At 34.5% G+C, this 11,794-nt stretch overlaps 2 protein-coding genes across 2 annotated transcripts; both read right to left on the bottom strand.

Moving 5' to 3' along the window:
• Window positions 1-1,925: 1,925 nt before the first annotated feature.
• On the bottom strand, window positions 1,926-2,864 carry LOC139854677 (uncharacterized). Its single transcript, XM_071843968.1, has one exon. It carries the CDS (start codon window positions 2,862-2,864, stop codon window positions 1,926-1,928), a length of 939 nt encoding a protein of 312 aa, XP_071700069.1.
• A 2,000-nt stretch (window positions 2,865-4,864) lies between these two features.
• LOC139854676 (uncharacterized) lies at window positions 4,865-5,599 on the bottom strand. The gene is made up of 2 exons (XM_071843967.1): window positions 5,260-5,599; window positions 4,865-5,202 (listed from the first exon to the last, which is right to left on the bottom strand). The coding sequence occupies exons 1-2, from the start codon at window positions 5,597-5,599 to the stop codon at window positions 4,865-4,867; spliced, it is 678 nt and encodes a 225-aa protein (XP_071700068.1).
• Window positions 5,600-11,794: the final 6,195 nt, after the last annotated feature.

The following is an 11,794-nucleotide window of genomic DNA, read 5'->3' as shown; positions in this document are numbered from 1 at the left end:
CATTTTATGAACTTGAAACTTTGATAATGAACTTTTAGCGATCAATCGACGAGGTTTTTGTTGTTGTTAATGATGGATTTGAGTGATGAAATGTGTTTAGTTGTATTCCTCGTCAAAATATATTTCCAACGATATAAGATACGTGTTTTGAATGTTTACGGTTCACAAGTTACGTTCGTTTGAAGTTTGGTTCGAGACTTGTCATTTTTCAGCAATTCCACCTGAACCAGGTGCTGATGCGGCGCATCTGTGAGGGATGCGGCGCATCAGCTGCAGACTGCCCAAAAATTTCGTTTTTCGTTTAATTCCAACTATGCTACGCACCTCCAATTGACATGAAACTTGGCCAACATGCTCATATATGATTATATAACTTAGAAAAATAGTCCAAGACCCGACCCGAACATGTTGACTTTTTCGTTGCCTTTGACCAAAGTTTGACTTTTAGTCAAACTTAACCAAACACTTATGCAATCGTTCTAACGTGCTTTTGTACTTATATCTTGCTTGAAACTTGACAACGTGATTCACATGCTATATATTCGAGTCGTAACGAGCCATAGGACTAATTGAACACATTTCGCCTGACCTTGTGTCGTAACCGATTAATTGATACAACTTACTTGTTTAGGTCAAGGCTAAACAACTTTCATGCACACGTTTACTTTGTGAAGTACATTTATACTCGTGCACTCGAGGTGAGATCATAGTCCCATCTTTCAACAACTTTTATACTTTTAAATCATGGGATGAGAAACATATACAGTTTTATACTACATACTTTATACTTTGAACACAAGTACGAAAACAAACATTCCACAGCGAGTTAGAACAAAAAGCCTCAATTCAATTATCATTAGTTACACTTGCAGGGTGTAAGCGAGAACTTATATTATGTGATCACATGGGCTTGACGAGCCTCATTCGGACGGTTCGCTACCGTTAGCGGATGAAATATATTTTCGGGTTTAGTGTATGTTCTAACACTACATAACAGGGTACAAAACAGTTAAGTCTTGATAATTGGGTGCTCGCGAACGTACTTTTGAAATGCAAACGATTTGGATAATCAACGTTATGGAAATACAAAATCTTGTGGTTCAAAAATAACGTTTATAAATACACCTATATTTCACCAACGTTTTTCGTTGACAGTTTTCTATATGTTTCTCAGGTTCATACTTGGCTACTTGATACATGCTTCCGCACACTTTGATTACTTGCTTGGAGTCAAGCATACATGCATACGCTAGCGATAGCACTTTTGGATTCAAACTTAAAGCATACATACTTACGCTATTTATAGTAACTGTGATTTTAAACTAATTATGTCGCGAGTTATTTCATTTATACTTTACACTTTTGTAAACTTAAACTTGTTGTCGAACCATTTGGTAAACTAAACTTTGTAAATCTTATACGTTTCAAATGAATGCGGCATAATTATTGTCAAACGCGTCTCATTTAGGGACTATGACCACGTAACGGGACCTAAGTTAACGGCGCTGTCAATGACGATTTTGTCGGGTCGCTACATCATTACTGTATGGAATAGCAGTCATAGATACCGTAGGTTGTTGTTTCGCCATGAACTTTTTCGATAGCTATATTATTTATCATGTCCGCTTTTTCATTTTTAGGACATACGATCGCCTGTTGTTGTAATTGAATCAAATACGGATGATGCACTAGTTCATTTGGGTATATGTAGGAAATAAGTGTTGATAGACCATTTTCATCGTCGTTAATACATTATTGGTCTGGAATTTTGACCCATGATGTGTCTTGAGGATCCAATTCAACTGGTTCACCGATACATCCGTCTCGTATACGTAATAACCAGTTTGTTAAATTTTTATATTATCTCTTTGGTTATCGGATGGACTTGGCTGTTTTAGGCGCATGTTTTCCTCTAGTGTAGTAATTCAGATATATTTCCATAAATAAGAATGCACAATGGATGCATTAATTATTTCTGATTTTCCACATCCTCTTTTTACCGGAAGTGTTTGGCAAAAATATCCGCCTAAAACAAAAGGTAGACCTCCAAATGGAACTTTCGGATTATCAAATATATCTCTTAGTGTTCTATCAAGTGCTTCCAAACATTTCCGGTCATTCATAGGGACCACATCCCATATGATAAGCTCAGTCCTTCTGAGTAGTGTAGTCATGTGTGTTTTCTTTTTTATATTGCACCCGCTTTCGTCTGTTATGTCGATTGGTATTCGGAATCTCGAGTGGGCTGTTTGACCAGAAGCCAGTAGTAATGATGCAGTGCCAGATGACGCTACTGCTAAAACAATTTTCCCTTCATATTGTAATGCAGTAGTTATCGCCTTCCAAAGGAATGTTTTCCCAGTCTCGTCGTGCCCGTATACGAATATCAGTTCTTGTTTTTGTTCGTTGTTGGAAGCGATGATTGTGTCATATACTGTTTTCTGTCTCTCGTTCAAGTTGGAAACTAATACCGATTTCTCTGCCATTAATGCCTCACGATCGTAATTTTTCTCTTCCATGATCAGTCTATTGTGTAGATCATCTAATAATTGTTGCGGTATTGTTAGCAAACCAAAGTCTGATACGTTTCTCGAGTGGTTACTAAGCAATATTTGTATCTCGTAAAGTACAAATCCCTCCAAATCATTTAAGTTGATTGTTATGCTCGGCATGCGCAAGGAAACTGCTGCTCGAATATCATCTGCCATATATCTCCTACTTTTTTGCCATAATTTTAGCGGATCAGCGACTTCACTGTGAAGAAGTATGTGACAAAATAGGTTTCTTAATTCTCGTGCTATCGCTGTTGCACATGCTTTTTCAATGGCTGCTAGCCATTCTTTATCATCACCTAAAAGACCCATTGCTAGGCATGCCTCTCGATACGTTGAATATGTATGATTTCGTATTGTCTTTAAATCTATGAAAGATTCGCTACCTTTTTGATGACATAAAATCATTCTTAGATAGAGAACCTCACAAAATGTGGGATGCATATACGATATCCTACCGATAGATGGTTTATTGAGGTTGCATCGACGCTTCCATCTCTTTTCATGTGCAACCCAGACAAAATTAAGAGAAAAATCTATTTAGGTTAATTGCAATCTGTCTATTGAATACTTGTTATAATGAAGCCCCTCTGTCAGAGTTGTTTTTTTTTTTGTTTTTTTTTTGTTGCTATGAGGCTATTTACTATTGATTTTAACTTCTGGTTTGAGTGGAATCTAAGAAGTTGCATGTTTTCTAAATGAACGGAAAAGATTTGAACTGCGGTTCTCTGTAGTGTATCGGAAAATTAAAACTTCTCCAATTGGCTTCATGATTGCAGATAAAGCGGGCATCTACAAAATTCTGAATCTAATCAATATGGGAAGAACATTGTGTGTCAGTAGATGAATTGCTTTCTATTGGTGCGGGAATATGTGCTGCCACGCTGTTAGTTCCTTTGGATATATAATTGAATAAGTATTTAATTAGCATTGTCCATCCATCCCATTCTATATTAATATGTGCATGGAAATGAAGGCACAGGTGACGGTTATATGGTACAACGTATCCATTATCAATTTTGCCAACACATGTATATACGAATAAATATTGTTATATTAATTAAATCGTTAAATATGTTGGCATTAAATGTAATAAACAGGATGTTAATAAGAAAGGTAATATTCAGAGTAGCTTTTAATGTCAGAATTCCCTTGTCATTTTTTTTTTAAAGCTTCTATATGATCTATTTAGCTTTTAATATTTAGCTTTTAATCTTTTATATGATCTATTTTCAGCTTTGTTATTATAATATAAAGAGATATCGAAGTGTAAATAAATATGACACAATATTATAAGTACACAAAATTATAAGAACGCAAAAATGTAAATATACGTAACCTGTATGGTATATATGTTTTCTAGAAACTCTTTTTATACTATATTTTTTGTCACATTAGGTTTTTGACCATCTGTATTTTTAAAAAGGAGTTTTAGGCCGTATGGGGTCGTTGCTTTAGATAGAGCTACGTAAAGTTGACCATGACTAAAAATGGGTTTTGGTAAATAAACGACTATTTTGTTTAGAGATTGGCCTTGACTTTGTTAATGGTCATGGCTTAAGATGTTTTGACTGGATGCTGAATTCTTTTAAAAATATAAGGTAGTATGTTATCTTTGTAAGTCATGTGTATTCTAGTGAGATGAAATTTTGGCCAACTTTAGTCCCTGTGATAATTTCAGCTTCCATTAATTGTGTTAGGAGCTGAACGCTTATCATCTTTGTTCCGTTGCATAAACCGCCAGCTGTGTTTAAATTCTACAGCAAAATAATTGGAACTCCGACCTTCAAAGTTAAAAGATGAGGTGGGACACCCGGGAAATTTTGGGAGTTCAGATATTCGGTTGGGTATAATAGTTCAGCCGGACCGCCATCATTACTGTATGGAATAGCAGAGTCACAGATAATGTAGGTTGTTGCTTCGCCATGAACTTTTTCGATAACTATATTATTTATCATGTCCGCTGTTTCATTTTTAGGACACACGATCGCCTGTTGTTGTAATTGAATCAAATACGGATGATGCACTAGTTCATTTGGGTATATGTAGGAAATAAGTGTTGATAGACCATTTTCATCGTCGTTAATACATTATTGGTCTGGAATTTTGACCCATGATGTGTCTTGAGGATCTAATTCAACTGGTTCACCGATACATCCGTCACGTATACGTAATAACCAGTTTGCGAAATTTTTTATATTATCTCTTTCGTTATCGGACGGACTTGGCTGTTTTAGGCGCATGTTTTCCTCTAGTGTAGTAATTCAGATATATTTCCATAAATAAGAATGCACAATGGATGCATTAATTATTTATGATTTTCCACATCCTCTTTTTACCGGAAGTGTTTGGCAGAAATCTCTGCCTAAAACAAAAGTTAGACCTCCAAATGGAACTTTCGGATTATCAAATATATCTCTTAGTGTTCTATCAAGTGCTTCCAAACATTTCAGGTCATTCATAGGGACCACATCCCATATGATAAGCTCAGTCATTCTGAGTAGTGTAGCCAAGTGTGTTTTCTTTTTTATATTGCACCCGCTTTCGTCTGTTATGTCGATTGGTATTCGGAATCTCGAGTGGGCTGTTTGACCAGAAGCCAGTAGTAATGATGCAGTTCCAGATGACGCTACTGCTAAAACAATTTTCCCTTCATATTGGAATGCAGTAGTTATTGCCTTCTAAAGGAATGTTTTCCCAGTCTCGCCGTGCCCATATACGAATATCAGTTCTTGTTTTTGTTCGTTGTTGGAAGCGATGATTGTGTCATATACTATTTTCTGTCTCTCATTCAAGTTGGAAACTAATACCGATTTCTCGGCCATTAATGCCTCATGATCGTAATTTTTCTCTTCCATGATCAGTCTATTGTGTAGATCATCTAATAATTGTTGCGGTATTGTTGGCAAACCAAAGTTTGATACGTTTTTCGAGTGGTTACTAAGCAATATTTGTATCTCGTAAAGTACAAATCCCTCCAAATCATTTAAGTTGATTGTTATGCTCGGCATGCGCATGGAAACTGCTGCTCGAATATCATCTGCCATATATCTCCTACTTTTTTGTCATAATTTTAGCGGATCAGCGACTTCACTGTGAAGAAGTATGTGACAAAATAGGTTTCTTAATTCTCGTGCTATCGCTGTTGCACATGCTTCTTCAATGGCTGCTAGCCATTCTTTATCATCACCTAAAAGACCCATTGCTAGGCATGCCTCTTGATACGTTGAATATGTATGATTTCTTATTGTCTTTAAATCTATGAAAGATTCGCTACTTTTTTGATGACATAAAATCATTCTTAGATAGAAAACCTCACTAAATGTGGGATGCATATACGATATCCTACCGATAGATGGCTTATTGAGGTTGCATCGACGCTTCCATCTCTTTTCGTGTGCAACCCAGACAAAATTCAAAGAAAAATCTAAGTAGGTTAATTGCCTTCCGTCTATTGAATACTTGTTATAATGAAGCCACTTTGTCAAAGATTTTTTTTTTTTTTTTTTTTTTTTTTTTTTTGCTATGAGGTTATTTACTATTGGTTTTAACTTCTGGTTTGAGTGGAATCTAAGAAGTTGCATGTTTTCTAAATGAACATCAAGGATTTGAACTGCGGTTCTCTGTAGTGTATCGAAAAATTAAAACTTCTCCAATTGGCTTCATGAGGGCAGATAAAATGGGCGTCTACAAAATTCTGAATCTCATCAATATGGGAAGAACATTGTGTGTCAGTAGATGAATTGCTTCCTATTGGTGCGGGAATATGTGCTGCCACGCGGTTAGTTCCTTTGGATATATAATTGAATAAGTATTTAATTAGCATTGTCCATCCATCCCATTCTATATTAATATGTGCATGGAAAGAAGGCACATGTGACCGTTATATGGTACAACATATCCATTATCAAGTTTGCCAACACATGTATATACGAATAAATATTGTTATATTAATTAAATCGTTAAATATGTTGGCATTAAAAGTAATAAACAGGATGTTAATAAGAAAGGTAATGTTCAGAGTAGCTTTTAATGTCAGAATTCCCGGTAGTCATTTATTTTTTTTAAAAGCTTCTAGTATTTGTTTAAACTCAGGTTAGATAATGAGTATACGATAAGCGGTTGGAAATAGCAACCTTTGACAAATTATCAGTTACTTTTTAATAAGAAGTGTAACAGAATTTATTGATCGTTAACAAACCCTACTAAGAATAATAACAATTACATAAGTGATGTCGTCTGTTAAAAAAAAAAAAAAAAAACCTAGAGCAGACAACTAAGTTATAATAATAAAAAAAAAAAAGTTGTAATCTTAACAAATTCAAGTAAAAAAAAAAAAAAAAAAAATAATCTAAAAGATAGTTACTTGAGTTAGCTAACATGCTAAGTATTTAAATCTATAAGACGATAAATAATCAAGAGATACCTTTATCTGCTGCAATTCCCGAATTCCACCTTCGGTAATGAACAAATCCATATTTGTCAAAATAGGTTTCATCATTATATGATTTGGGGAATTTTTTTGAAAACACATTGTTGTCCATACAGGGAGCATACTTGTTTAGTAAACCACATGGACCATGTAGCATCATCTCTGATATAACTTTAAACCCCTTCGGATCTTGTTTCGGGTCTGGTAACTCTGCCGAAATGAATTGATCAACATCCCGAGCTTCAAACGCTTTCGGTCCAGCTTTAATCCACAATAATGTATGACAATGTGGTAAGTCTCTCTTTTGGAATTCTATAGTATACAAAACTGCAATTTACCGAATGTAGTTAGATGAGGGAATACGAAATTAACAGTTAAATACCTATACATGAACATGTAAATATTAACAAATGATTAGACGAAATAAGTTAAATTTAATTATGATCATTTCAATGGACCTGATATCAACCCTAATAATTTCTTTCATTTTAAAAAAAAAAAAACTCAACGTTATTTATAAAGAGTAGTTGCCTTAAATGAAATTTCAAAAGTCAACATAAACTATATATAAAGGACAAGCAATAAATAGTGAAAAAGAAATGTCCAAGTACCGGCTCTGTAGGAACCAAAAATTCCTTCATCTTTCAACATTGATACATATTGATTAACAATTAATATTCATTTAGTCCATAAATTAAGTTGAGATTCAAGGAACCAATGAGAGCGCGACATGTGTTACGAAAATCACATGTGATTGAAAAAAAAATTCAAAATTTTTTTTTTGAAATAAAAAAAATTTTAAATTTTCTTTTTCGAAATTTAAATTTTTTTTTTTTTAATTTTTAACTTTTTTTTTACAATCACATGTGATTTGCCATGTGATTGAATTGTACAATCACATGTGATTGGATTTGCCATGCATAATCACATGTGATTGGGTTTACAATCACATGTGATTGACATGCATAATCACATATGATTTTTAAAAAAAAAATTCCGAAAAAAAAAATTCGAAAGAAAAAAATTTCCGAAAAAAAGTTTCAAAAAAAAAGTTTTTCGAAATATTTTTTTTCAATCACATGTGATTTTCGCGTCACATGTCGCGTTCTCATTGGTCCCTTTGTTTTCAAGCAAATTTATGGATGCAAGTGATTACAACTCTAACCTTTATATGAAGCACGATCATTTAGCATCAAGTGAACAAATTTGCCAACGTATCTTCTAATTTCAGGCCATTTTGAGTTGCAAGTAAATGTTATGAAAAACTGGGGATTTCCATAGACACGACATATAGCAAGTTGATGTGTGCGAGGTGTAGTACGAAATAGATTATATTTTACTACGAAATACTATTAAATACGATACTATTTACACAAGTTATTTATTTATTTATAGAATGAGATATACCTAAACCTTGCTACAACACTTATAGGCAGTGTATCTTATCGTAGAGTAGTGTAGTTTTTAGTAAGTCCGGTTCGTTCCACAGGGAGCTAGCTGAGTTTAACGCTATATATATTTTAAACTATATTTGTATATATATATATATATATATATATATATATATATATATATATATATATATATATATATATATATATATATATATAGAAGTAGTATTATTATTATTATAAAAGGGGGTTTTTACCGTTTAATGTCCGGTTTGTCGATTTTATGTCTTAAGTCACAATTAAAACCTAATTTAAAATATTAAATATAAAAATAACTTAATTTAAAGAGTAAAGTAAATGACGATAAATAAAAGTGCGATAATTAAAAGTGCGATAATTAAAATGACGATAAATAAAAGTGAGATATAAAATAAAGGAATTATGCTTATTTAAACTTCCGTAATCATGATGTTCGACGTGTTGATTTTAATTTATTACCATGGGTTAATTTGTAACATCCCGCCTTTTTCCGTTTACTTTCCGTTTGTTCATTTAAAGTCCGTTATATGTTTAAAACATCTCCCATTAATACGCGTTTTAAATTATCTCGTTTAGGTAATTCACGCACCCGAACGAAAGTTGAGGGACTAAACTTGACAAGGGATCAAACCCTTGACTAGGTCAAAGGGTCAAACCCCTTTCATCCATTCATTTTCATCCTCATCTTTTACTACTTCCAAATCCTCTCAACATTCAATCCTTAATTCATCATCTAAATCCGATTTTGGAGGCTAACATCAAAACAAATTACATATTTGGAATCCTCTCTTCATTCTCTACGTTTTGATACTAATTTCATCTTGATTGGGTAACTTTCTAAAAACTCTAAATTTCATAATCTTAGTGTTCTTGACTTAAAGGTGTGTTAATTAGTGTCTATGGCTCATTGTGATGTCGTATATGTAATTTGTATGCTCGATCTTGTGAATTGACATAACTAGCATGAACTTGAAAAAGAGCTTGTTAAATCTTTGATTTTGGATGATGAAATGTGTTTAGATGTTAATGGTTGTGTGTTCAAAGTGTTGGTTACTTCATTAGCTTCGTTTTGGTGTGTTGATTGACATGAAAACCTTACATTAACATGATTATTGGTTTTGAGATTTTGGTTAGGGTTTGATAAGCTTTATATGAACTTTTGATGTATCAAATGCTATGAAATATTGTTGATAAGTGTTTTGTTGCAATGTGTGTTTGATTACCTTCGAAACGGCATATCATACATGTAAATTGGTTGCCCGAATCATGAAATGCGTTTTTAGAACTTGAACCTTTGATTATGAACGTTTAATGCGGTTTTGGGTTGTTGTAAGTGTTGAATTACTTGTTGAAATGTGTCTAGTCATTTTCTTCGTCAAAATACCTTTCCAACGGTGTATGATACATGTTTTGGTTGTTTGCGGATCATGATTTGAGTTTGTTTGGTTTTTGGTTCGTGCACTTGTGTTTCAGCAAAACAGGGTCTGTATACTGATCTGGACGCCGTCCAGACTCTGGGACGCCGTCCAGACTCTGGGACGCCATCCAGCCCTTCAGACTTGGACGCCATCCAGACTCTGGGATGCCGTCCAGACCTTCAGACTTGGACGCCGTCCAGACTCTGGGACGCCGTCCAATTGCACTATCAGATTCTGTTTTGCTTGGTCAATTTACGAAAAATGTTTGCTATGCTATGGACCACCGATTCACATGAAACTTGTTCTAACATGCTCATATATGATTAAAAACCTCAGAAAAATAGTTCGGGACCCAACCCGAACGTGTTGACTTTTTCGTTGACTTTGACCGACCAAAGTTTGACTTTTTGTCAAACTTAACCAAATGATTATGCAATCTTTCTAACATGATTCTATACTTGCATCTTGCATGAAACTTGACAATTTGATTCACATGCTACATAATCGAGTCATATTGAGCCATAGGACTAATTGAACATCTTTGACCAATCGTGACTATCGTTATTGATACAACCTATTTGTTTAGGTCAAGACTAGCATTGTTCTTTGCACACGTTACTCGTCGAAGTACTTATTTGCTCTTGCGCTCAAGGTGAGATCATAGTCCCACTTTTACTCTTTTGCACTTACATTTGGGATGAGAAAACATAAACGTTTCTTTTTACTAAGTGAACACAAGTACAGGAAAACAAACATTCTACATACGAGTTTGAACAAAAATCCTCAATTCGATTATCATTAGTTACACTTGCCGGGTGTAAGCGAGAACTTATGTTATATGGCCATATGGGTTTGAAAACCCTCATTCAAACGGTTCGCTACCGTTTACGAATGAAATATATTTTCGAGAAACAGTGTATGTTCTAACACTATTGTGATGGGGTTCTATGGAAGGAATGTTAAGCATTGATAATTGGGTGCTCGTGAAACAAACTTTTGGAATGTATTACTATTACATCATTGTTGCAAATCTTGTGGTTCACTTGTACTTACTTACTTAAACCTATGATATCACCAACGTTTTCGTTGACAGATTTCTATGTTTTTCTTAGGTCCTTGAATGTTTTGTGATACATGCTTCCGCTCATTACTTTTGATACTTGCTTGGATGTCGAGTATACATGCATACGTGAAGCGTCTTTTGGCTACTTTTAAATTGTGTCGCATATGTTTCAATTGTACTTTAAACTTTGTTATGTAACTAGTTGTCGATCTACTTTAGAAACCCCGAAACATCTTTACCTTTGAAATGAATGCGACATACTTTTGGTCAAACGTTGTTTTAAAGACATATGACCACGTAACGGGACCTAAGTAGACGGCGCCGTTAATGACAATTTTGTCGGGTCGCTATAGATGGTATCAGAGCATTGGTTATAGGGATTTAGAGTTCATTGGTGTCAACCCCGAGTCATAGGGTACATTAGTGAGTCTAGACTACAACCGGCATATAGACTTGAAGTAGGAATTACTTGACTACTTGTGCATCCATACTCGAACGTTTCTACTCATATCTACTTTTATTTCATCTTAATCTCACGTTGTTTAATTTGATTGACGCGCCACCTTGACTTAGTGAAGTAATGTCGAATGCACATATGAATTAGGGTAATATAATTTCCGGGATTATATTACGGTGACTCATATGAACGTTCCGACATTATGACACAAAGGATTTAAGGCGAGTCAAGAAAATTTTTCTCTATCTTTATTCCATATCATGATTAGTATTATTAAAAATACTAATCAACGGTATTCTTGTGTTTTGAAGGAACAATGCCTCCTCGTCGTGTGCCACGCCATGAAACTCCCGAGCAAGCTCTACAACGGATGATAGCCACCGCCGTGGATGCGGCCATGGCCGGTCACTCCTCCAACAACAACAATAACAACAACCACAAC

This window comes from Rutidosis leptorrhynchoides, chromosome 6 (genome assembly GCF_046630445.1).
Source record: "Rutidosis leptorrhynchoides isolate AG116_Rl617_1_P2 chromosome 6, CSIRO_AGI_Rlap_v1, whole genome shotgun sequence".
Taxonomy (NCBI): Eukaryota; Viridiplantae; Streptophyta; class Magnoliopsida; order Asterales; family Asteraceae; genus Rutidosis; species Rutidosis leptorrhynchoides.
The sequence above is the reverse complement of the archived record's forward strand: the minus strand, read 5'-3'. Positions and strand labels throughout refer to the sequence as shown.

Coding starts and splice junctions, on each gene's coding strand:
- LOC139854677 (XM_071843968.1), bottom strand. CDS start 2,864: ATGGGTCTTTTAGGTGATGATAAAGAATGGCTAGCAGCCATTGAAAAA.
- LOC139854676 (XM_071843967.1), bottom strand. CDS start 5,599: ATGGCAGATGATATTCGAGCAGCAGTTTCCATGCGCATGCCGAGCATA. Junction 5,203..5,259: donor GATATTCGTATATGGGCACG/GCGAGACTGGGA, acceptor TCCAATATGAAG/GGAAAATTGTTTTAGCAGTA.